The 25,100-nt window shown below is 41.0% G+C and overlaps 1 protein-coding gene across 4 annotated transcripts in view; it reads right to left on the reverse strand.

The window, feature by feature from the left end:
* Positions 1 to 3,166: 3,166 nt before the first annotated feature.
* The window catches only part of FAT1 (FAT atypical cadherin 1), a 119,368-nt gene continuing 97,434 nt past the window's right edge, over positions 3,167 to 25,100 (reverse strand). Inside the window, exons 13-27 of one of the 4 annotated variants that reach the window (XM_024759951.1) lie at positions 23,878 to 24,267; positions 22,415 to 22,629; positions 22,018 to 22,155; positions 19,626 to 19,769; positions 18,897 to 19,094; positions 17,677 to 18,478; positions 17,399 to 17,530; positions 15,863 to 16,020; positions 14,769 to 15,231; positions 13,931 to 14,084; positions 13,688 to 13,798; positions 11,607 to 12,238; positions 10,765 to 10,902; positions 5,613 to 5,648; positions 3,167 to 4,597 (exon numbers count right to left, since the gene is read on the reverse strand). In XM_024759951.1, coding sequence (XP_024615719.1) covers positions 3,969 to 4,597; positions 5,613 to 5,648; positions 10,765 to 10,902; positions 11,607 to 12,238; positions 13,688 to 13,798; positions 13,931 to 14,084; positions 14,769 to 15,231; positions 15,863 to 16,020; positions 17,399 to 17,530; positions 17,677 to 18,478; positions 18,897 to 19,094; positions 19,626 to 19,769; positions 22,018 to 22,155; positions 22,415 to 22,629; positions 23,878 to 24,267 — 4,340 coding nt within the window. In that variant the 3' untranslated portion in view covers positions 3,167 to 3,968. Of the gene's footprint in view, positions 4,598 to 5,612; positions 5,649 to 10,205; positions 10,259 to 10,764; positions 10,903 to 11,606; positions 12,239 to 13,687; positions 13,799 to 13,930; positions 14,085 to 14,768; positions 15,232 to 15,862; positions 16,021 to 17,398; positions 17,531 to 17,676; positions 18,479 to 18,896; positions 19,095 to 19,625; positions 19,770 to 22,017; positions 22,156 to 22,414; positions 22,630 to 23,877; positions 24,268 to 25,100 lie in introns of those variants that run through there. The other 3 variants (XM_024759950.1, XM_024759953.1, XM_024759952.1) reach the window with 3 other exon arrangements.

The raw sequence follows: 25,100 nt of genomic DNA on the forward strand, positions 1-25,100 counted from the left end.
AAATAACAAGTGGCCTTCAAATAGAAATATACTACCAAAAAATATATAAAACACGGAATCCAGGTGAAAAGGACATTTAGCAGTGTCCAGAAATACTGAAAAAGTGGTGGAATTTTCTAAGGCATCTGAATTTTGCAAGGGAATTTTAAATGAGTAACAAGCAAACAGTCAAAATGAAATCTAGTTGGGGAAAGTGACAGACCCTGGCTTCTACCTATCAAGATTTATGGAAGTAAAGGGTCTTTAGGGAAAAAAAAATGGACAAGCATATGCTAGTTATACTATGTGGCTGCTTGGATTCTTCTGTAACAAAAGTGTTCAATTCATATAGTTTGTGTTATGTTAAAGTAATCGTTTTCATTTGAGACCTCGGGTCAGTTGTTTATTCATTTCCAATGAGCCCAAGATGATGCCTTTTCTTAAAAAAAATAAAATGCAAATAGTCTTCAGTTTAAAATATGGTCTGTATAATATTTTAGAAGGTCAAAGTATCGTAAAAATAAAAAATAACAAAGAGTGCCAATGGTGGCCAGCAGACTTCCAGGATGGTCCACAAGAACCCTGCCCTGGGGAGTACATAGTGTAATTCCCGACTTGAGTGTGGACATGAATACAGTGGGAATTCCCATGATTAGGTTACTCATCAGTTGACTTTTAATTAATCAAATGGCAGATTATCCTGGGTGGGCCTGACCCAATCAGGTGAGTCCTTAGAAGAGGGATTGGGCCCCTCCTGAGGTCCGTTGGCTTTGAAGATGTAAGCTACTATGTTATCAGAGGGTCACAGAACTAGAAGCTGAGTCAGACGCTGCCAATAAAGTGGGCACTGTCAGTGAGAAAGCAGGAAACTCGGCTGTACAGCAAGAAAATGGGGACCTCAGTTCGATGACCCCAAGGAACTGGATTCTGCCCACACCATGTGAACCTGGATGAGGACTCCAGGCCTCATAAGAGACCCCAGCCCAGCTGAAAACTTGGTTTCAGCCTAGCAAGATCTGAGCAGAGAACCTGGCCATGCCATGCTGGGCTTTTGACCTGCAGAACTGGGGCTAACAAACGGGAGTTATTTTAAGCCACCACATTTCTGGTAATTTGTGGCGCAATAGGAAACTAACATACTAACGTTCTAGACACTGGGAATCAGTGGTTAAGAGCGTATTCCAGACTTCCAGTTTAAGGTGGCAGAGCATTCTATTTCTTCTCTTGAAAATCCAAAACAGGGAAAGGGGGAAAAAGTTAAAAAGCAGCCCCATTTTCAATGCAAGTAAAAAGGTATTAACTATAAACCACACTACAGTGTATGAAGATGGATGGTGCGGGGAGTGATAAATCATGCCTTAGCAGAGGAGGAATCAGACCTCACAGCCTGGAGAGCTCGTGCAGCCTACAATGATTTCTCACTGGAAAGTGGGTGACAACGGGGTGAGTACCAGGGGTGCTGGCTGTTTCAGTTGTATACAGACCCGTGTTTCAGCTCCATCCTGAGCAGACTCGGTGGCAAGAGGCAAAGAGGAGGGAGGAGGAATGTTCCCAGAAATGACAGCTGGGGGACTACGTACATGATAAAACTGCCAGTCTTCCCATCCAGTCAACTTTAAAATAAGAGCAACGGTATTTCTCAAGCTGGAAGTGCGAAGTCCCTCCTCTGGAGAAATAGATCCTTGAAGTAAAAGACCTACAGATATCAGCAATGGTCATCTACTAGTTTTGACCACGTCCTAAGAGGCACTTTATAAATCCATGAGAGGCCACACTTGTTTCCCCTCTTTTCTTCGACCTTCTTAACCTTGGGGCCTTTTTACTAGCTCTTCTGCCAGGAATGCTGGTGCACCAGGTGGCCCCGTGGCATCATTCTCCCTTATCAACTGCAGGTGTTTATTCAAATGCCAGCTTGCCATTGAGGTCTTCAGCTTTTACCTCCCATCCCCCATCCACCCCACCACTTTCCTTCCCCAATAGGAATTTTTCTCCTCAGCACTCATCACTCCATACTCTGCTATGAAATATCTTATTGATTCACCATCTCCCCTTGCCACCTACCCTCCCCCCATGTAAAATTCAAGGAGACAGAGAATTTTTGTCCATACAGAACAATACTCAGTAAGTGAACAAAAAGATTTTTTTGAATAAATTAATAAAATAGTCACAAATTCTAAAAAATAAGTAAAAGAAAAATTAAGGCAATTAAGAAAATGAGAATGTTACAAAGTAAATGGAAATAAACATCACATGTTACTTAGCTCTGTGGTGAATGTTTACATCATCAAAACAATGAAAACACTATGTGTGAATTAAACCAAAAAGGAAGGTGTAACTAAGGCGAGGATAACAAGAGCAATGGAGGTTTACAGGTTACATGATCTGCAATTCCTAAAATTAGTGACTCAAGAAGTGACAATACATACACTTAAAAATTTGAAAGGAAAAATGAGAAAACAGCTTAAAGGGTTGTAAGTGGTTATAGCAGAGTGCCTGAGTTTGCTGGTTTTGGTTATACGTATTTTAGCTCTCTTTGATGTTTAAACTCTGTATATATATCGTTTAATAAAATAAACAAAGGCATTTTACCTAAAGGGAAACTGTGTCTGCAAAGTTCTAAGAACGCTTGATTCTGTATAATTCGTATCACAGTGGCTGGCACATGGTCTGTACTGAACAAATATTTGTGGGACGGAGAGATGATTTTGACTATAAATACACATGGAAGATGGCTTCTGAGTTTCATGTTAAATCCTATAGAAGTATGATGCGTTCTTTGACAACAGAAAGATAAAATACTTCATAAAATGCTTTGTTTTTGATATAAATCATAGGATAAAACCATAGATGCGTTTCAATTATGGCCAAGAAATAGCAATAAAATAAAAAATGCATAAGAAAAGTTTTCTTGACGTTTTAGTTAGAAAATACTTATTACATAAGAGTGCCGTTTGCCTCTATACCTATAGTTTTGAGCAGTAGCACGTAGCTATATACTGCCACCTAGTGGCAACATCTGTAAGTACAGTCTGGTTTTGGCAACTGCAAAGAAACTCTGTATTTAAGCCAAAAAAAGCTATATCCATCCTTCTATCCATCCGTCCATCCAGCCCTTCTTTCTCAATTCATTAACTGAATCCTGAACAGGAGTATAAATACGGGGGAATAACAGGCAGTAAAGCTAAAGTATTTTATTAATAATTTATTGTCAGTAAGAAAGACTGGCTAATGGTAGTTTTCAGTAAAAACCTTTACAAGACCATTGCATCACAAATATACAGACACTATAAAAACTGTGTCATGGTGGTTTTGGTTCTAAACAGTCTGCAGAAGGTCCCCATTACAGTTTCCAATAATGAAAAATCTTTACAATTCTAAAATACAGCAACCCATTTAAGACATGTCCATGTATGGGATCTGTCCTCATCCTATGTACAGATAGAAATGAATGACTATACTGAAATGTATTAACGAAACGTCATACTTCAGTTGAAAAGGATACAGAGTGAAACCCTGGTTATATTAAAAAATCAGGGTGCTAGGTAATGACACTAACACCACCAAAATTCGGTCAAAAACAAATGCACAAAGTATCTTGAAATTCTAGTTAAAACTGGAAAAAATCAAATCTGTACATAAAATTTACAAAAAAAGACAGGAAAATTAAAATAATCAAATCTATATAAATACATGAATCATGCTAACAAGATAGTAGGACTGATTTTCATTTTATTATTTTAACACAGACAAATGTAAATACAAAAAAGATGCTCAGAAATGGCACAGCCGACGTAAACCTCACCCAAAGACAGAAGGTTAGGACGCTGGAAATGGCTAACAGGTCACAAGGTGTGGGATTCAGTGCAGCCATGCCCGTTTCAGCTCACGGAAAAAAGCGCTTAAGCACTGCTGCAAAGATCAATGCAGGAGATCACTGACAGAATCTCTAGGTTCATTACGGTTCAGGCACTTTGCGGGGAGTCTGAGCGTCAGACCTCCGTATGCTGTTGAGAATCGAGTGGAGGGATCGTCACCTCTTCGAAGTGGCCATCATCTCCACTCTCGTAGTCACTCATCATGACCTCAGACTCGGCTTCACAGCACGCAGACACGTCAGAGCAGGAAGCTGTGGAGGCGTACATGGACACGGGCATGTTCTCTACAGTGGAGGCTTCAAAGCTCCTTTGATACCCTGGAGGGTAAGGGGCGTAGGGTTCTCTGCGAGCACTGTTCTCACCAGGGCCTGCTTTCTGAGGTTCAGACATATCGGCAGGATAGAAATTGGGCAGATACTGATTCAAGTTGAACCTCTGCCGGCTTCTCGATGAAGAGCCCAGGCTCCCTGCAGCGGGCGTGTCTCTGGGAGGGTGTATGGATTCAAACTGGTCACTGAATTCTGGAGGTAAGGGTGGCAGCTCGTCAGGCACGGGGAAGTCCTCCGGCGGGGGTGGAAAGTCACACTCGATGTCGTAGCCTCCAGGGTAATAGTCTGTATCGATGGCGTTTGGATCTGCTGAGTACAGGGGCGTCTGCTCATCAATCACCTCATAATTGGGGAACTCTTGTATATCTGGCAGAGGAACACTTGGCATCCAATCTGATGTATCCCAGTGATACCCTTGGTAGAAAAGAAAACAGACTTCAACGTGTTTTCCTCCCAAGAGTGCGTACCACGGAAAAAGGGCTCAGTGTATGCAACACACACAGGTGCAAAGGCATTCCCACGCACAGAGGATCAACATTCTGGAAACCCTTGGTCTCTGCTTTGAAGACGTCCTCCCATCCCGAACCACTTTTGAGAACCTCTATGAATTAGGCTCTGGCTCCTAAAATGTGGACTTACAGTTTTATGTAAGCACCTAACACTCAAGTGTTAGGTGCTTACATAAAGGAATGGAAGTTTTAACAGAAGCAGTATGCTAGCATCTAGATACATGCACTTTTCTTCAAATGATTCCAATCATCCTTTCAGCTTTCCTCTTGTAATTTAGAACCCACTGCTCTTTAGAAAGAAGAGTATTAGTTCAGGCTTAGGACATTGGTAAAGAAATGTTGTCCTTTCAGAAAGAAGTCTCTATTTAGTAAAATATTAAATGTCACTTGATCTGCACTACTTGTCGTTAAAAAAAAAAAAACAGTAATTAATGTGAGCCTTTAAATAGAAGCAATCTTTAGCATGCTAAAATTTAAAAAATAAATTTCCTTTATAATAACATTATAAGTTTAATATTAAAAATTGTACTACTTTCCATTAGCCCTAAGAAAAACAATGAACTATATTAATACAGTGACATATCAAAGCATGCCTCCAAATCAAAAATGCAATTAAACATTGAAAACTGTAACACAATGTTTGATAAACTACAATTTTTGTTACTTTAAAAAGGACTAAGGATCATTTTCAACTGTATATTATAAAAGTACAATTATTATAAAAAACCCTCCCCCCACCCCGGGATTTTTGAAATCCTTTGGCAGACGGGCGAAGGTCAGGCAGTCGCGTTTAGAATGCAGGGCACGAACAACTATGCACTAGTTACTGCGCAAACACATGAAGCAAGTCAGCACTGGGTCGAACCTCCGCCAATTTGTTTTAGTGAATTATCAGTGAACAACTGGCATGCATAAGTCACCTCTTGATTTGCTGAGGTCAGGAGCAGCAAAAGACTCTTTTGGTTGCAGAGTAGAGAGAAAAGAAAACATTTGTAATTAAAAGAGAAGGATGGCTGAAAAGGCAATAAAGATAAGTACATATAACACAATATAAACTGTTTATAAAGGCCCAGTCAGCCATGTACCATGCCTCTAAGCCATTATCTATGAAAATTCCAAATGGTGAGAAATTTGTGTAGCACAAATAAAATGGGACGTGGGAGTGCAGGGAAAAGATGAGTGATGATGAAGTAGGGACTGTGCCTGGAAACTCAGGATTTTACTTTCTTTCCCTTGTTTCTGGCAAGCTAATCCTGAAAACACAAAATTTTGTTAGGAGTAACTGAAAGTCTACAGGCTCTAATAAAATGTAAACTGGTAAGGAATTTAAATGATACCCTCATGTTACTGAGAAATATTATGAAAGGCTCGGTCACATCAGGTCCCTTAGGTGATAATCCAAATACAAAAGCCACAGTGACACAAGAGACACATACTTTCCAGCACAGCAAGGCCTTCACGTGGCCATTAAATTCAGAGAAACCATGAATGCACTTAGACACTTATGAACAGCCAAGAGAAAATCTCTCCAAACCTTGCCCAGTTTGAATACGATTTTATACCTACGTTGTCTACCTTTCCTTGGAGACACCATTAGCTGCCTGTAACCCTGAGCCCACCCATCCACTTGCTCTTTCAGGGTCCTCGTTTTGCACGTGGAACTCCAGCATGGAGCAGAGACAGTCAGTGTGAATCACATGACCCTGGGCAGGTTGCTTACCCTGGCTAAGCTTCAGGCTCTTATCTTTGAAATGGGGGTGGAAATCCCTTAGTTATTTGGAGGATTAAATCAGATAATGTAGGTCAAGCACTAACTGTTGGTTGGAGGCCATCATGATTCTTATTATTGTGGAAGTAAGAATCATGGTGATTAGTGACTTTCTCAACAAGGCCAATGGCTTCTGTGTGTTCAATGATGTTCTTGAAAATCCTTGTGATAAAATAATTTGGAACAAAGAAGATCTGACGGTTCTCTTCTAGGAATTTAAATCAAACACTGAAAAAACTGTGGTGATTCTAAAACATGAATAAGCCAGTATTTAGCTAACATGTATCTACAGAATTATTTTAAAAAGCCTGCTAAAACTGTGGTAGTTTCTTTTTAAAAAGAGGATTGACAATTTTTGTTACTAAATGGCACTCAATAATTCTTAAATTTAAACTAGCTTTCAATTTTAAACTCAATTAATATTTAATATGCCGAAAATATTTTTCTTTTTTTTTTTTGCGGTACGCGGGCCTCTCACTGCTGTGGCCCCTCCCGTTGCGGAGCACAGGCTCCGGAAGCGCAGGCTCAGCGGCCATGGCTCACGGGCCCAGCCGCTCCACGGAATGTGGGATCCTCCCCAGACCGGGGCACGAACCCGTGTCCCCTGCATCGGCAGGCGGACTCCCAACCACTGTGCCACCAGGGAAGCCCCGAAAATATTTTTCAATGAAAGAGACTGCAATGAAAGAAACACTCAAATTTTGCTTCTTTAAACTCTGTCAATATTTAAAATATTAGAATTTCATCATGGGAAAACTAAAATTCAGTCGACAAAATACAGATCACCTTCTGACTCACCAAGCAAAGACATGGTACTTCTTAGGAGAGTAAGTGTAAGGCTCGTCGGTAACTGTAACTAGTAAACACGGAAACCTCACCCCTGCCCCATCCCATCAAACTTGGCCTGAAACCATCCTTCTCTCACCTAAGTCTTGGTGACACATATGTCCTAGCAAAAAGGATCCCCTAAGCTTTATGTACTCTTGGTGGTCTACGCCAGTAGTTCTCACAGTGCGATCCTTAGACCAGTAACACCAGAATTAACTGGGGCCTGGTTGGGAATGCAAATTCTCAGGGCCCCATCCAGACCTCCTCAATCCTTGAAACCTTGGTGCTGGGGCCTAAACAATTAGGGTGTTCACAAGCTCTACGGTGATCTGACTTACAGTTTGAAAATGCCTGTGCAGTCTGCATGTGATTACTTGAATTTCAGTGTATAATAAAGGGCTAATTTAATTTAAGGCAGGTATTTCCTATAATTTTGACCAGATAAACCTTCCTATTCAATGATTTTCACTCAACCAAATATAAAAATATATCTTATCATGTTCTATAATTTTCCTTGACCATACCTCAGGGAAAATCCAACAAGGAAGAGTCAGTTAGAGTTAATTATAAAAGCTGTGTGTTATTCAGTTTTACTCCTATTCATATGAAGATAATTTTTTATATTAAAATTTTTTTAGATAGAATTACTTCTAACTTCTTACTATTGTGCCATGTAAAGGCAGCTGTCAAGACCCTATAGGTGACTTCTGGCATCTGTGTAAATTCACTGTGAACGGCAAAAAGTAACAAAGACTACAGACACACATATATAACAATATTTTGCAATGTATCTGGATTATTAATGTACACGCCTGCACAAAATAAACGTATTCAACCTCCTCAGAACCGTAACATAAGGACTTTGTACAACACTACAGTAGGCAAAAGCACACAACTCCAGGGACAGTCACTGTGAACACAAACACAGAGCACAGGCATGACTATACCTTCTTTAGTCACCGTGTCAACTACAGCATTGACATGGTGTATTACAGTCACTATGGAAGCTTGTAAAAAGGTACAAAAGGAGTAAATTAGGAAAATCTTCAGTTAGTCAGGAGACAGTGCATTAAACAGCATTTCTTTATATTATATAACTTCTACCTCATAGTTTTAAAAATGTGACTACTTTAACATAGCTATATAATTATGTATGACCCTTGCACTCTCTTCCTTATATGTTTCAGAGGTTTTTCTAATCAAGCTATATATTTGTATTATTAATCAAAGGAACAGAGTAACCACATGATACTGTAATTTAGGGAAAAAATTTTTAGCCATAAATTTGTGTCACAATGACAATTATGAATCAAGTCATGACAAAACAATCCTTATTTTAACATCCCATGGGCAAAAGATTTCATGTTCAAAGAGTCAAATACTTGCTAAGCCAATTTTCTGGGACCATTTAATAAACTCATTCTTCCCAGGAAAAAAAATTAAGAGCTATATAATAAGGTAAACTATGCAACATAAAAATAAAAATGGCTTTGTCGCTGTTCTATGTACTCCCACCCCAATTTTCTTGTCTTTCTGCAGATGAGTTAACAGCTGGTGAGCTAACATCCCGCAGAGAAATGCAGACTGTCTGCCTGGCTGTTTCCTGTGTAAATTCCCTTTCATTTGTTTTCCCTTTCAGTTGTTTTAAAGCATCTATGCCAAAATAAATAAGTATGCATGTAATAGGCAGAAGGATGGCCCTCAAAGATGTACACAACCTAATCCTGGGAACCTGTGAATATGTTACTATCCTTGGCAAAAGGGACTTTGCTAATATGATTAAGTTAAAGGTCCTGAGATGAAGGGATTTTCCGCTATTATCTGTGCAGGCCCAATGTAATCACAAGGGTTCTTAAACGGGGAGCAACTTTCCCAGTCTTGGCTGGAGGGAGCTGTGACTAGAGCAGAACGGCCAGGAGGTGCACTGTTGCTGTCTTTGAGGGATGGAAGAGTAAGCCATGAGCCAAGGAGCGGGGCAGCCTCTAGAAGCTGGAAAAGGTGCAGGAAAGGGATTCTACCCTGGAGTCTCCAGAAACAACCTTACTGACATCTGAAATTTAGCCTCCTGAGACAAGCATCAAATTTCTAAACTACAGAACTGTCACAAATTTATCTTGTCTCAAGCCACTATGTAATCTATTATAACAGCCTTAGAAAATGAAAAAATATAATTTAAATACACTCTTAATACAGACTTTATGACTGATAATGATTAAAATTATGATAAAGATTAAAATGCAGACACTCCTGGAAAATGTATTTTTTCTCACATTGTATTATCTGGCAATTAATTTTCATAACTAATTTGACCATAGCTTATTAAAGCTATTTAAGAGTATTAAGAATGATGTTTCAGTGAAAAAAACTAGGAAAAGAAAGAAAATGCTGACAAAATTCTGAGGTTTACAAAGAGCATTTAAGGACAAAGATATAAATTATTACATAAATCAGCAACTCTAATGTTTTAGAATTAAACCTACTGAAAGAAAGAATTATACTTTGTTGTTGGTTTAATAAGCAGTTATGTCCATATACTTCATCACTAGATAATAAACACAGGTGTACCTTGATATCATACAAAACATGCTTAAAGTGATTCAGGAATGAATGTAACGTACTTATGGCCATCCTTAGTTTAGAAAGGTCTCTTCAGTGTATTATGGGCTATTTACTCTGGATTCACAAACAATTCGGTTTACACATGGCATTTTTATGCAAAAAAATTACTAATTCTGACATTCAAAAATTTCCACTAAAAACTCACTTTTTTGTATTTCTGAATATTGACAGTTTTCTCTACTGGTATGTGTTAATATGGTAAAGCTGATTATCAAGGCGATTTACCCTCAGATAAACAAAACTGGCATCAATGATCCCACCGTCAAACCTTCTTCATTAGAAATATAATCAAACTTACTAGCAATCTCTTAAACTGTGCTCTCAGTCAGTATGCTCTGATCCAAATGGGAGCTGAGGCCGCAGGGGAGTTGGGGGAAGAGACAAATAAAACCTTGTAATACCGCAGGTGCCGCTGAGGTTGCAAGTTTCAGACTATGGCTTCTCCTCTTAGGGCTGTGAGGGTGTAAGTGTGTGTGCGCGGGGTATGCTCAAGGAAGCTGTTACAAGGGTTTTTAAAAAATCCACAAAACTTCTATAATATTCACTGTTGTGGAAAAAAGGTCAAAGTGAAATTAACCAATCAGACAGACATTACCTTTCAATTAATTATATTTTCTTCCTTATTACTGACCAGTTGCTACAGTTCCAATACCTAAGCACTAAGAACATTTTAAACATTTTCCCTAGTTGGAAGTTCACGCAAGGCTGTCCAAGGTATTGCCTAACTGTGGTCCGAAGTGAAATGTGAAACCAAACCAGGGGCACCGGGCGCGTCTACCTGACTGCACTGCATCACGTGTGCGGGGCTGTGGACAGCTAGCAGGGGACCAGGGCATTTCAGGTGTGTGTTTACTCACCGTTGTCATCACACGGCTCCGACTGGAAGGAGCTCAGGGACTGCACTTCACACAGGCTCTCCCGGGCACTGTACGGCTGAGAAGGCTTTTCCTCCAGTGGCTTTTTGGAGAGACAAGGATCAAGATCCACTACTTTAGCTAAAAGGAGGAGATGATAGACAAACCAGTTACACTCCATGAAGGCAGAGACTCTGTTTTCTTCCCTGCTGTATCCTGACGCAGGGCAAGCGTGACCCACAGACTGCCTGGCATTTGTTTAGTGAAAGAACATCAAAAGAAAAAACCAGAAACATCTGAAAAACAAAACCAAAAACCTACAAATATGGCTTGCAGACTCACACAGAATAGAAATTCGCAATAAACCTGCCTGTGGACACCATTAGACAACCTGGGGAATTAATTTGAAAATGGTACCTATAGATTTTTTCGAAGCATCAAATATATGTCAGACCACTTAAATACCGTCACTTTCTCTGGCCACGTTAGGAAAAAAATCCTATTATGCAAATGCCCTCCCAATTTTTTTTGTCATAAAAGTCCCTCCACATTATAGTTGAGAACCCACATCAATTACAAAGATAAAATGATCTTTCCCGATTAACTGGAACATGACTGGATTCAATTCCTAAATTAAAATAACATCACAGCCACAGTGCTCAGCCAGGGCTGGGGCATCAGGAAAAGCTTTCCAGTCGTCCCAGAGCTCTACAGGGTCTGAGCACATTCACCACTCACAAAGACTCCGCAGTTTGATCTGAACCACCAGAAGCTCTGGCGGAACTTGTCACCTCACTGTCCATTGCTCAGCGACATTGTATCAAGATTTAGAAGGTTGTTCTTACTATCATAGTCGAAGTCCCAGTTCGGCTTCTGGATTGAGTCACTGTCAGAAGGAGAGTTTGAAGGAGGCGGCGGAGGCAGGTTTGGGGCCACGCTGCAGACGGCCACGGCCTTCCGGTGTCCGTGCACAGACTCGGGGTTAAAGGTGCTGAATTCGGGGTGCTCGGGTATAGCCGATCCTTCGAAGGAGTTTCGGTCAAGGTTGTTTCTAGAGTCGCTTGGAATGCTTGGAGTGTAGGAGATAGGACGGACAGGCACCTGGGGTGGTACGTCGGAGTACATGTTCTTATTTAGCTTTGAGTCAAAATATGGTCTTTGCAAGAAAGCTGCGCTGGGTCCCAAGTGTTTGTCCTCAGGTTTGGGCTGGTGTTTCTTCCTTCGACTAATCATCTTGCGGCAGAAGATGAACAGCAGCACCAGTAGGAAGATGCCCGTTATGAAAACCACGATGCCGATGCCCTCAGCCAGGCCGATGTCCCAGGGGGTCGACACGTATTGGTTTGGGGTGACGTCCTCACAGTGTCTTCCTCTGTACTCACGGCTGCAGTTACAGTGGTAGGAGCCGTGTGTGTTCTCGCAAAGGGCTCCATTTCGGCAGGGGTTGCCAGCACATTCGTCAATGTCACTCTGACACCTGCCAAGACAGCCCAGATTGAGGAGAGAGGCCTTTGCAACATGAGCCAGAACGTGCCAGGCCTATGACTCTTAGAGACTAACGGCTAATTCCTCCTGAATAAGATACACCCAAAAATACACTACTGACAACAATAACTGCACCTTTCGTGGAGTAATGAATCATTTGATTCCATACTCTGTACATTTGGGAGATAAACATTATGCCAAGTCAATCTTTAACTGCCAGTTTTCTAAGGATTCAACAGATTACTACATCAAACTCATAGGCTAAACCTCAGTTTGTCTTGATTTCTGATCCAGAAATTTAGAATGCGCATGATAAATGTACTTAAGAGACGAGGTTAAATTTCTCAGAAAATGTTCCTGTTTGGAAAAATGACAGTTCCATAAAGCATGTAAAAAGGCTAGAAAACGGTCTTCCGTTTTTATATGCTTCTCCCTGTTGAAAATCTCCCTCAGACCCTCACCCTTACGGACTCGTCCGCATGCGATCCCCTCACCCCCGCTGCCCAGCCTCCCGCCTTCCCAAATGGGCATATTTTGCACCTGCGCAGATCCACCTGCCACTTGGAACCCTTCCTCCTTTAACAAAATGTATCTGCTTAACATCCCCTATACTCACCTAGCATTACAATTTTGATTACTGAGACATTTTTGTTAAATACATTGAGTATTGTCTAGAATTAAAGTAGACTCACAAATGAAAACCGTATGACTGATGGCAAAGTTCAAGACCACAACCACTACTAGAGCAAAACCTTACGTGAATCTCTGCAGGCAGGCCGCGCTTCAAGCCTTCTAACAAGACTGGTATGACGGTGAAGGCTTTTCTAGATGTACAGCACTAGGCACTTACAAGTAACAAGCACCGAGTAAGACTTCACCCATTTGGTTTAAAAACTAAGGTGAAATGGCATCTGGAACTAAAAGCCACTTCTATCAAGGTCAACAACAGGCACCTTAGTGCCTCATTTTCTTCACCTGGAAAATAATTATCACCTCTCAGGATTATGGAAGGCTCACAGAAGATACTGAGAGTGGAAAAACATTTTAGATGCTACATAAATGATGAAAAAATGTCATCACTCTCACAGATAGGTAACAACTCCTTGGGTGTCTGCTTTAGAAAACACAATCTTACTCATTCCTCAAACAGTTACTTCCTGCAAGCACCCATACATTCTTTGTTCATAAATAATGTTTTTAAGGTATAGAAGCATTATATATTTAAAGCATATAATATTTCAAGCATTATAATATTCATTCATTTGGCTCAGTATTTTTTTATTTTAAAGAATGAAAAGATAAATTATGCAAGGAGCCATTATGAGCTCTGAATTCCAATCCTGAAGCAACACAGTCCAAATTAATGAAGTTTTGTTGCATCTGCTGATCACTGTGAAACTATAGAGAGGTGCAGATACAAATCTTGAAAGAAGCCAGTTACCTTTCTCCCCTAAAACCCGAGTCACACTGACAGACAGCACCATCCAAACTGTCAAAACATGTTCCACCATTTTTACAGGGTTCATCTTTGCAGTAGGGACTAAGCTGGCACCTAAAGAACAGGGAAAAAATAAACATAAACAGAATACTTAAATGGTAACAAGTGAATGTATTTTACAAACATGATGACATTAGAAACGCTAATGTTAAAATTAACTATGAAAGCTAAGAAAACTCTACATACCTCTGACCAGTATATAATCCTCTACATTGACAAAGGAAGTCTCCATTGTCCACAATGCAGGTGCCACCGTACAGGCAGGGATTGGAGGAACACGGATTGATGCCCACTTCACAATAGGTCCCTATGTACAAGGCACTGCATTTACAGTAATAACCTATATCAGCAAAAGGGAACAAAAAGTCCTATCATTCAGTAGCTCAAAAAATAAGTCTCAGTATATTCGTTTTTACTTTTAAGTTTAGGTGAAGATTTAGCTCTCCAAGACCTGTAAAAAACCTAGTAAAATTCCCATTCCCTCTGAGTAAAAAGTTGTCTAGTGCTGGTATCACCAAAACACAAAGAACTGAAGAGAAAACTCATAACCAGCTCTAGTTCACCATAATTTATGAGGGGTCCAAGGCCTTCTGGAAAACCACTTCTACTCCCACCTAGAGCGAGCAAGGCTAGCAGTCCCCTTGCTGGGCCACTGGATAAAAGGAGGCCTCAAGAAGAGCTACGTGGAACGAGTTCTAACCCCCAGGTCAGTGTCCGTGTGGCCGGAGAGGAGTTCAGGGTCAGCTGTGGTTTCCTGTGGCTACTGGCGCAGAATGAGACGTGTTTGGAAACACGAAGCAGCGCGGCCGCAGCTCAGCGGGAGAGAAACTGTCCCCTCCAGCCGCTGCTGGGATGCATTCAAAATCTCACTCCGCTAGAGCATCATGTATGCTACTCAGATCCCATGCTGGCTGCAGGATCTGACAAAACTGAATAAAAAGAGGAAGAGCAGAAATACAGGGGGAACTTCCCCTCAAGCGCACATGCGTGTAACGTTTAAAGAAGGCTCACGTGTGAAGCTTACCTCCAGTGGGTGAGGGGTGGCAGGCACCTCCGTTCTGGCATGGGCTGCTCGAGCAGTCTTCCGTAGCTGTTAACAAGCACCCAGGAGACACGTCCACCGATTCTTCAATGTGTGCGTAGCTCCTTGGTTTGTTATTTAAAGGGAGTTCCTGCCCATTCAGATAAATGGAGTCCATACAACCCCTGAAACCACTGCCAATCTGGGGGCTTCTTCCATGCCGTGAGCCCTGCTGACGGATGTGGCCACCAAAAAACACATGGCTATCCAGGTTGAGGGTTTTCAGCGTCCCCGGGGCTGTGCCTGATGCGGTGTGGACTTGGTCTAGAACCAACCTGGCATAGTTTCCATTCACTTCAAGAGACACCGCGTGCCACAGCCCATCGTTGACCTGGATGCTCTGGACAGAGACGATGCCTGGGCCGCTTCCACAGTCGAATTTGTACTGCAGCCTTCCGTTGTGGATCTATGACAGAAACAATCACTGTTCACATTACTCTCATGGAGTCTTCATGCACAGTCTCAGATCACGTTTGGTGACTGAAGGAAGAAAGTAAGCCCTCGCATTTAAGTACCACAGAACACACGCTCATTCATCGTACAGATAATAAAAATGGACCTTTCAGGGATATCAAATTTCAACCGCGTATCCTAAAGGCGTCGTGTAATAATGAACTGTACCAAACAACAACCAAAAATAGCATCAGGTTTTATCAGAAGTCAAAAATGAATCATGCTAAAAAAAAAAAAAGTAGGCAAGCTAATTATCACTTCAAGCATATGTACAACCTTTCTATAAACTCCCTATAATATTACTAAGGTGTAATATCACTTAGAGTTTGAATGTTAACAGTCACAGGTACCTAAAAATGTTTGTAAAAAGCAGAAGTAAATGTCTATATCACCACAGAGCAAAAAGAGCTTTTCATTCTATAAAACTTATGTGTAAGTATCAATGAACCATTTAAATGAATAACTCAACCATTTCATTTTGCTTATCTTATTCTTTTAAAAAAATGGACAATCTGAACATAATATGGAATTTATATTTTTAAAGTCTCCCACAATCTGAGGTACAAATATGCAAAAACGCTCACCTCCAAGATGCTGTAGTCAGTTCCGCGAGCGTACATGACAACCGCGTGGGTAGAGTATGTTCGCAGCCTCATGGTCAGTTTCATCTCTAACTTGTTTTCATTTTCCATTAGACGATATTTCACAAAGCTGTTTCCAGTAAATGTTACGGATGAACTCCCTGTGAATCACAAAGAGGAAAAAATAAATCAGAATCAAGTTTAAATATTTTTATAAGTGTGTCCCCACACTCCCGCCCTGACTAATTCAAGTTTTGGATCTATGATTATAACATTATAAAATGCAATTCAATGGGAAATGTCTACTTGTTTAATAAACAGCACAGCATAACTGGATTTCTATTTGGAGAGAATAAGTTAGACTACTGTATCACAGAGAAATGAATTCTAAGATAATAAAAGACCTAAATATGAAATGTCCATTATAAAATTATTAGAAAGCAGTTTAGGAAAATACATAGCCTGAAGGTGGTTTGGGAAACCTTCTCAAGCAAGACATAAAACAATTACCATTCTACAAAAATGATGAAAATAATATCAATCCAGAGATGAAAATTGTTTTGTAAAATTATGCAGAAGTGACAAAATAAAAATTAGACAAATCAAAAGATCAATAACATACAGACAGCGTTATGCAGATGTTTTCTGATCAAAATACACAAAGAGCTCCAGAGCTCCAGACATTAAAGATAAGAAACAGACAAATAATCCAGATAATCCCGCACATAACAGGAACGGGCCAGTCACAGAAGAGGAAGCGCTAACAGGCAATGAACAAATGAAAAGACTGCTTTCACAAGTAGCCAGGGAAATGGCAATTAAAATAATTAGATACCATTTCATGCTTATTAGATGGAGGGATTTGTTTTTTAATTGAAAACCTTCAAGATTAGCAAAAGAACGGGGAATGAGACCTTCACACATGACTGAAAGAAATAGGCACTGGCACAACTTCTGGGAAACTAACATAATGGTATATCTAAAAATTAAAAGTGTAGTTCACCTTTGACACAGGTAAGTCCCAGTTTTACAATCTGCTGTACAGAAATGAAAGCACCAATATGTAAGGATACACGTTTAAGGATTCTTCTTGTAACACAGGAGAACATAAAATGAATCTCTACACGTAAGCACCATGTTGAATAAATGATGGTACAGCCGTGCTACAAAATGCTGTACAACTATTAACAAGCATTAGGACTTGGCAAGACGCTCATAACAGAGGAAAAGAGGACTGTGTTAGATGTAATCACTCCTCAGTTTCTTTAAAAAAAAAAAAAGATGTGATAGGAAAAGGAAAATAAATCTGTACGTATGGGACTGTACGTTCATATGAGCTCTGATGAGAGAGGAAGAGCATCAAACTATTAACTCAGGAGGAGTTCAAGAGGAAGGAAAAGCTACTACTTTATTCGCCTCTATGTCTGACTTGTTATAATAAACATACTTTACAATACTTTTCAACTCCAACAAAGAAGAAAATAAACTCTGAAAGTTACTTTTTTAAATACAAGTACTCTTAATTATTGAACCTCTCACCTGGGCACTGGCCAAACTTGCCACCTGGACAGACGCAGCTGTATGTCTCCTCTCTGGGATCAGTGACACATTCAGATCCTTCAGGGCATGGACTGTCTTCACATCCATGATGGACAAGTGGGCATTTTCCCCCTTTGTTTAAAAAAAAAAAAAAAAAAAGGGCAGGGGGGGAAGCTAATTAATAGGAATTTCAAGAGAACAATCTTTAACGTATAGCCTTCAAAGGTCGTACATGAAATGACCTGCACTGCCTACTTCCACGTGCGTATGTGTGTTACCTGTGCAGAGACACACAGCTGTCCTACGGTGGCGCGGGGTCACAAAGCTCAGTCTGGCCGTACTATGCGTTGACATCGCACTTTCATCCACGGACACCTTTTCGTCGCAGAATCTCCAGGGGCAATCCAGCCCTGCACAGAGCTTCTGGAACACATCCAATATCCTCACACCACTGATCTCCTCAATATCCGTCACGGAAGAATTAATCTTGTGCAGAAGTTGTTTTGTTGAGACCTGGGTGCTACCTGATTTCTCTACAAAAAGCAAGATGTCCAGGTGCGGATGAGGCTCGGAGGGCTGCAAGCTAACGATCTGAATGTCACTCCTCCTCACGCCCAGGATGTTCCGCAAAGCTCGCTGGAAGTTGCGCCAATAGTCACCAACGAACTCTTCCGGGGTGAGGTTGGCAAAGCGGACGGCCACGGTCTGGTTCAACATCTCCTGCGTCACTTGTCTGATGTGCACCGTGACATCAGCTGCGGTGGTAAATTTCCCATCCGTTACGCTGACGTTGAGAAGGTACTGCCCTACGTCCAGCTTCTTGTGGGCTATCAGCTTGCCCCCCGTGCTGGAGACAGAGAAGAGGCTGCCCATTTGGGGATCGAGGCTGTAGGTTAACGTGTCATACACGTCTTGGTCCGTCGCGTGGATCTTCCCAATGACACCACCTGAGTACTCCTCTCCAAAAGCAGTAATGAAAATCTCTAGTGGCAAAATTGCAGGAGGATAGATGCTCTCTTCAATGACTCTAATGTCAATGTATGTCAAAGATGACAACTGAGGCTTTCCGTTATCTGCCACCTACGAGAAAAGGGGAAAAAAAAATCACCTTCATCTATGTCGTCGTTTACACCTTAATAGAAATGTATTTACATTGTTCAAGTTCTAAAATATTACCAATTGTTAGATATTAGTTTTCCACATGAGAAGTATTATCAAGGGACAGGATAAATACTTCTTTCTAGCCCTTTCACTAATTTACGTTGAAATTTAGCTCTACCAACGTCTATGACAAAGTAACCAAATGAATAAATAAGCCCCCACGAAGTGCCATGGGATAAAAATGAAGGTCTGACTAAAAAACCAGAAAAAGACTATAATTCTAATTCAGTTTTGTCTTCTCATGCAATGTAAGCTGTTTACACAGGACAAGATAACCACCAAAGCAGCTCTTCTCCATATGAGTCCACAACAAAATCATAAAGACAGACTTCAATACCTTAATGTGCAGTAAGTAATGATCGTTCACTTTCCTATTTATGGCAGCTGCCGTCAGGAGGGCTCCCTGCTGGTTGACTTCAAATGCCCCCTCCTTGTTTCCACTCACAATGCTGAAGAAGAAGGGAGGGCCATTGTGGGAGGAGTCCCTGTCCGTCACTGCCAGCTGCAGCACGCTGAACCCCACGGGCTTATTTTCCTGCAAGAGTAAGAGAACCACACAACTTTCAACAAAACCCCGTATCATATGCACGTTTTCTATAATATGAAATTTACAGAAAAGAGAGACACTGCCGCTCCATTTGGAAGGAGGAGAGAGGAGGGATGGTGGTGATGGGAAGGAGGGGGCTGGAGGGGAGGCGGCATGTGAGGAGAAAGGTGTGGGGGGAGTGAGGGAGGGGTGCCGGGAGGGGTGAGGGAGGGGAGGCGTTTGGAGGAGGAGTGGCAGGGAGGAGGGAGGGTAAGGGGCAAGGAGGAAACGCAAGGGCAGAAGGTAAGGTTAACAATCAAGCTAGTGAGAATATCTTAAAAATCAAAGCACAGGAGGAGATGACAGCATCTTGGAAATGCTCATCTTTTAGTATTGGTGGAGACCCCTGTAATGTCACTGTTCCCATTTTTCTCAAAAGTAGTCTTTGGAAAAGAAAGATTATTTCAAACGAACCACTGAGGCCAAAAAAGAGCTTATTTCAACAGGGGTGCGTTCAGTGAGGCTTGGGCCCAGGATCACCTGGATGATCAGGCTGTAGTTTCCCCTGGAGAAGATGGGAGCGTTGTCATTGACATCAGACACGTCTATGTTCACAGTGGTCGTGGTGACTCTGGGTGGACTGCCGTTGTCCGAGGCCTGCACGGTGAGCGTGTAACCCGAAATCTTTTTGGGGAAAAGATAAAGAGAATCATGTCCATTTCCACAAGGCCCAAGCGCAGGGTTCAGCCTGAAGCGTACTTCTGATTACTGGAGGGGTGGATCCGAGGGCCTGCCATTCCCCGTGTCCTGCAGGCGGGCAATTCCCTAGCTTACAAATAACTGATCTGAAAAATGTAATGTATCTGCTCGACAGAAAAAGTTACTAATAGGGATGAGAATCTCCAATGCTTCTCAGAAACGTACTTGTTCCGTTAAACTGTTCTAACTTTGAAAACCTGCAGATCTATTAACAGAAATTAAGACAGAAAAGTAATACAAATGATGAGAGAAAACATCACATATGTCGAAGGCTGTTGCTTTACTAGTGGCGGGGAAGGCAACTTTCCCTCCGGCCCCAGTGTGACTCTGAGCCAGAAGCAGGCAGACAGCAAGCTGCCTCCCACCCTCGAGGGCTCACTCGTTCTCAACACTCTGCTCACCCTCCCCGCATCCATGTCACTCTTGGATTGTAGTCAACTGTCTAAATCTCCCAAGATCCTCTCTTCGGGAACTTCCTACAAAAGAAGGTGAATTAAGTGAGGTGGTCTCTCTTCCAGGACAGTTTCTTTAAAGCTCTCTCTTCCAGAATAAGCAGAGAAGAGGCCAAGAAGCTGGCTAACCCCAGAGGACGTGCTGCAGAATGTCAGTCCTGAAAGATGCTCCAACAAAAAGAGGACGACGTAGCTTGGGAGACTCTCTTTTGCTATCTCACAATGGACATGAGTATACTAAAGGATCTGAGAAGTGTTTCAGTCAAAAATACGAAGTTCTGCCCAGCAGTACTGCAACCCTAAGCATAACAGTCATGCTTCCTAAACTCTGGGGAAGTCCCCGCTCAAAAATAACAGGTCAGAAAAGGAATGAAAGAATGGACTTTGATGAAATATCTCAGCACTATCTCCCCAAATTCCTCTAATCTTGGATTTACCCACTACTCTTCTGAAACTGCAGTCTTTATTATCATCGATGCCCTTCCAATTCCCCAAACCAAGGCTCTTTCACTTCTCCTTCACGTCATTACCTCTGAGGCAGCTCCCCTCCTGTCTGTGAGAGCACATGACTAAGTGGATGGATGGATGGATGGATGGATGGACGGATGGATGAAGGGAGGGAGGGCTTGCCTCTCCTTATTCACTCACTTTTATCTCAATACCTCAGATCACTTCCATAATCATCTTCAGAGGCATGTGCCATATCTGTATTTCCAGCTTTCAAGTCTCTTAAGTTTGACTAAAATCTCTAAATACTGGCTGAATAATTTTACTTGAATATGCCACTTTCCACTACAAATCAGCATATTGAAAACCATGTTCAAGCACCTCTCCCAGTGCTGAGTTTACGCCCTGTGACCTCCTACTCGCCTTTAATGGCACCACCCTGTCACAGCAAGACTGAAACGCATCGAGTCATCTACCACCTCTGCTTTCTCTGGAGGGCCACAGCTGAGCTCCGTGGACCCTAATTTTTCCTCTACAAAGTGTCCGCACTTGTCTCGTCATTCACTCGTCATTGCTACTTTCCCAGTTTGGGCTCTTGTTGTTTCATAACTGATTAACTGTCACTGTCCCTCCCACCTCTGGGATAACACTTAGACCTGCTGTAGGACTGGTCTTCAGCAACCACCTCCTGTGCTGTTACACCTGGGCTCACAGCATCGGTAACCACCTAATGCCTGCAGTGCCAGCCTGAACCTACGATCCTGGTTTTGTCTGTGGCCTGTCATCTGTTCCTAAAACTCTTCATCTATCTCTCCTCCCTCACCTGTTTGTACAATCACTCTACTCCAACACAACTGAACAGAATCACCTAAAGACACCCCACGTCTCTTCCTTCCTCCATCCTTGTTCCCCCGGTTCCTCACAGGGAATTCCCTCCTCTCAACACTATGGTTTCCTGAATCTCTGCTATTATTTAAAACCCAGCTTCTAGCTCCATGAAGCGTCTCAAAACACTGGTGCCAACAGTAACTTGGTCCTGAATACAAACTCTTATTATCCAAACTTCACATTACTATGAAACACATCACATATTCTGGAGATCTTCATACTACAACTGCTTTTCAAGTATTTATATCTTGCTTGTCACTTACTGAGAACAAGGCTGGTTCTACCCTTTTAACACTTCCCAAAATGTCAGCAGAGGCGAATACAAGGCACTTCCATCTACTGATCTGATAATCTGTAAACAATCTATGTCAGATTTTTCCACTTACTGTTTCCCGGTCTAGAAGTTTGGTCACTTTCACTTCTCCCCTGGCAGGGTCGATTGTAAATGGACTTCCCTGATTGCCGTCTATAATTGAATAGTGGATGTGGCTGTTTGAAGGTCCATCGGCATCATCTGCCATAACCTAGAAAATACCACACTCTGGTTTAGGAGACAGATGAGGGAGGGACAGAAGTCTACTAAGCAAATTTCTGATATCAACAGCTAGTTTGTGTTAAGGCAATCATTATAATAGAGTCAGTAACTAAAGAGGCTAGCAAAAGACATTTCCCTATCTTCAAATTATCAATATTTTCAAGTAAGGCCACTACAAAAACTGGATCAATCTCAGCAAAAATTCTTGCAAAGACCCAGAAGAAGGCTGGAGGGGAAAAGGTACGCACTGTAATGACAGACTGTTCAAGAACAGCATCTTCACTGATCACCGCCGTGTAGGTGTCTTGGCTGAACACTGGGGTATTGTCATTGATGTCTGTTACATTGACGTTCACAGTTACAACATCACTCAGTGAAGGTGTGCCCCCATCAGTGGCTTCCACCGTCAGGTAATACTCATGAGAGCTTTCATAGTCCAGATTCTCAACGATAAATATGGCCCCTGAACAGAAAATCAAAATTACACATTCTCCTCCTATGACTAAAATTTTCAGTTCAATAGTTTACTTACCATTTACGTATGGTTTCTAATTTCTTAATTCAACAATTAAAACGTGAATTTGCCCATCCTTGGAACCTTATTTATTTCTCTTAATTACTTTCCTGATACTCTTTGTGATAGGTGAATTGTTTTCCTAGTCAGTACTCCTTATGTCTCCCTGCTATAAAAATGATAACATTTCTTATCTCTTTTTAATGATAGTTTACTACAGACTTTAATGAAATAGAAAACACAAAAATTCTGTTCTTTGGCTTTTCGTTTCCTTTTCCTTCTCATACTTTTTCTTTTACAGAAATGTACATCCTTTTAAAAAATCTCCAGAATAACTATTTATATCCTGTCATTTTTTAAAAATCCCTTTTTGATTTAATAATTCCTTTAACGTCTTTCCTTTTAACTTCCTTATAGTCTACCCTACATAAAGAGCCCTAAAAATAACAATTTTATGATATGTGCTAAAAATACATTTTAAAACAGCATCATCACACACCCTACCCTTCAGCTGAAAGCCACATACAATTAAATACAGTTGGAATGGGGCAATTTTTTACAGAGCAATTTACTTACAGCTATTTTAGATGACAGATTAACAAGACTACATAAAGTATTTATGCAGGCAGAGTCAACAGCGCCAATGACTTCTGACCTTGTTGGCGGTCACTCAGTAAGTGACTCGGTCCAAGTACTTTGACGGTTGTCTATAACTAGCGTAATGAAGAGATCAATTTAATGAATTATCAGATGTCCCCTACTGAAACTAAGATCAAAGAGGTCGAAACTGCTGTTTCACCTGGGAAGCTACTTCACATGAGATCCACGTGGGCCATAAAAGGAGCCATTCTGCAAAATCTTCTACCATCTTCAATTCTTTACCTTTACTGATTTATGACACCTTATATCTTTACTAAATTACTAGAGTATGATGCTTTAATTTTCTATTTAAAGTTAATTTGCTTATAGTTATAATGGATAAGCCAGAAATGTATTTTATTATGTAGAACTATAGTTTAAAGTCTTCTAAACCACTCTGAATCCCACTTATGATAACAACACAAAGAAAACTTGGGTCTTCTCTTTTAGAGTATCTATTGACAATGTATGACCTGTTTTTGTACCAGGTGAAGTGCTGAGCAATCTAGCCTTTTTCTGCAGAATAAAGGGCTTCCTCTCGTTTGCATGGTAGGTTACCTGTTTTAGAATCTATGCTGAATTTCCCATGTTCGTTTCCACTTATTATCGAGTAGGTGATTTCTGCATTTGCTTCAATGTCCCTACTTGCTGCATACACTTGAAGAACTTCTGTTCCAATGAGAACATCCTCAGACACTGTGGCACCATATTCACGGTATTCAAACACGGGTGGGTTGTCATTTATATCCAAAATGGATACAACAACAGTGCCGGTAGCTGTCAACCTTCTTGGCAAACCATGATCTACAGCTTTCAAAGTTAGAGTGTATACTGCCTGTAGTTCTCTATCCAAAGGCTTTTCTAACTGAATGATTCCAGATAATTCATTAATGGAGAACTGTCCATCAGCAGAGTTAATCAGTGAGTAGGATACCTTCCGATTCAGTCCTGTCAAGACATGACATCATGTCAGAATGTTTTATTTCAAGAAACGTAAACAAATTATTTTTTTTTAAATCCAGCATACATATGAAAAAGGGAAAATGCCAATATACATTATTTTCAAATTCTTATGACTATGACCTTAAAAATGTAAACTTTAAAATGAGCAATTTGTTGAGTTAAAACAAATATAATTTCATAGTCACCTGGCTTTTTCAGACTATGTTATACAGGAACTTATGCTCTAACAGCCAGCAGATCTTTAAAAATAAAGCCTATTTGTTATTTAGCTTCAGTAACAAAAATTTATTTGAAAAGTAACATTTTTGGTATTCTTCTGATTCTTCAGTGTTAGAATGACTGAAGAAGTGATTTTTATTCTCTGCTATCAAAATGCTATGAATATATACCTTAGAGTCTTATTTTCTCTATAAAAAATTGGAAAGGTCTGTAAAACTATAACAATATATCGTTTTCTTGTTATATTCCTATGATACTAAATCTCTTTGTCACTAATGCTTTATTCACAAAAAATAACACTTCACTAATTAATTCAATGGGACATAAAGATCAGTTTATCTCATCACTAAGCAGAATTTTAGGGGTACCACAGATACTTTACAACAGTAAGTTCACTGGGCACAATTTTGAGACTTCAAATATTCATTAAAAATGAGTTCATTGGGCTTCCCTGGTGGCGCGGTGGTTGAGAGTCTGCCTGCCAATGCAGGGGACATGGGTTCGTGCCCCGGTCCGGGAGGATCCCACATGCTGCAGAGCGGCTGGGCCCGTGAGCCATGGCTGCTGGGCCTGTGTTCCGCAACGGGAGAGGCCACAAC

This window comes from Neophocaena asiaeorientalis, unplaced genomic scaffold (assembly GCF_003031525.2).
Source record: "Neophocaena asiaeorientalis asiaeorientalis breed wild unplaced genomic scaffold, Neophocaena_asiaeorientalis_V1.1 scaffold521, whole genome shotgun sequence".
NCBI classification, from domain to species: Eukaryota; Metazoa; Chordata; class Mammalia; order Artiodactyla; family Phocoenidae; genus Neophocaena; species Neophocaena asiaeorientalis.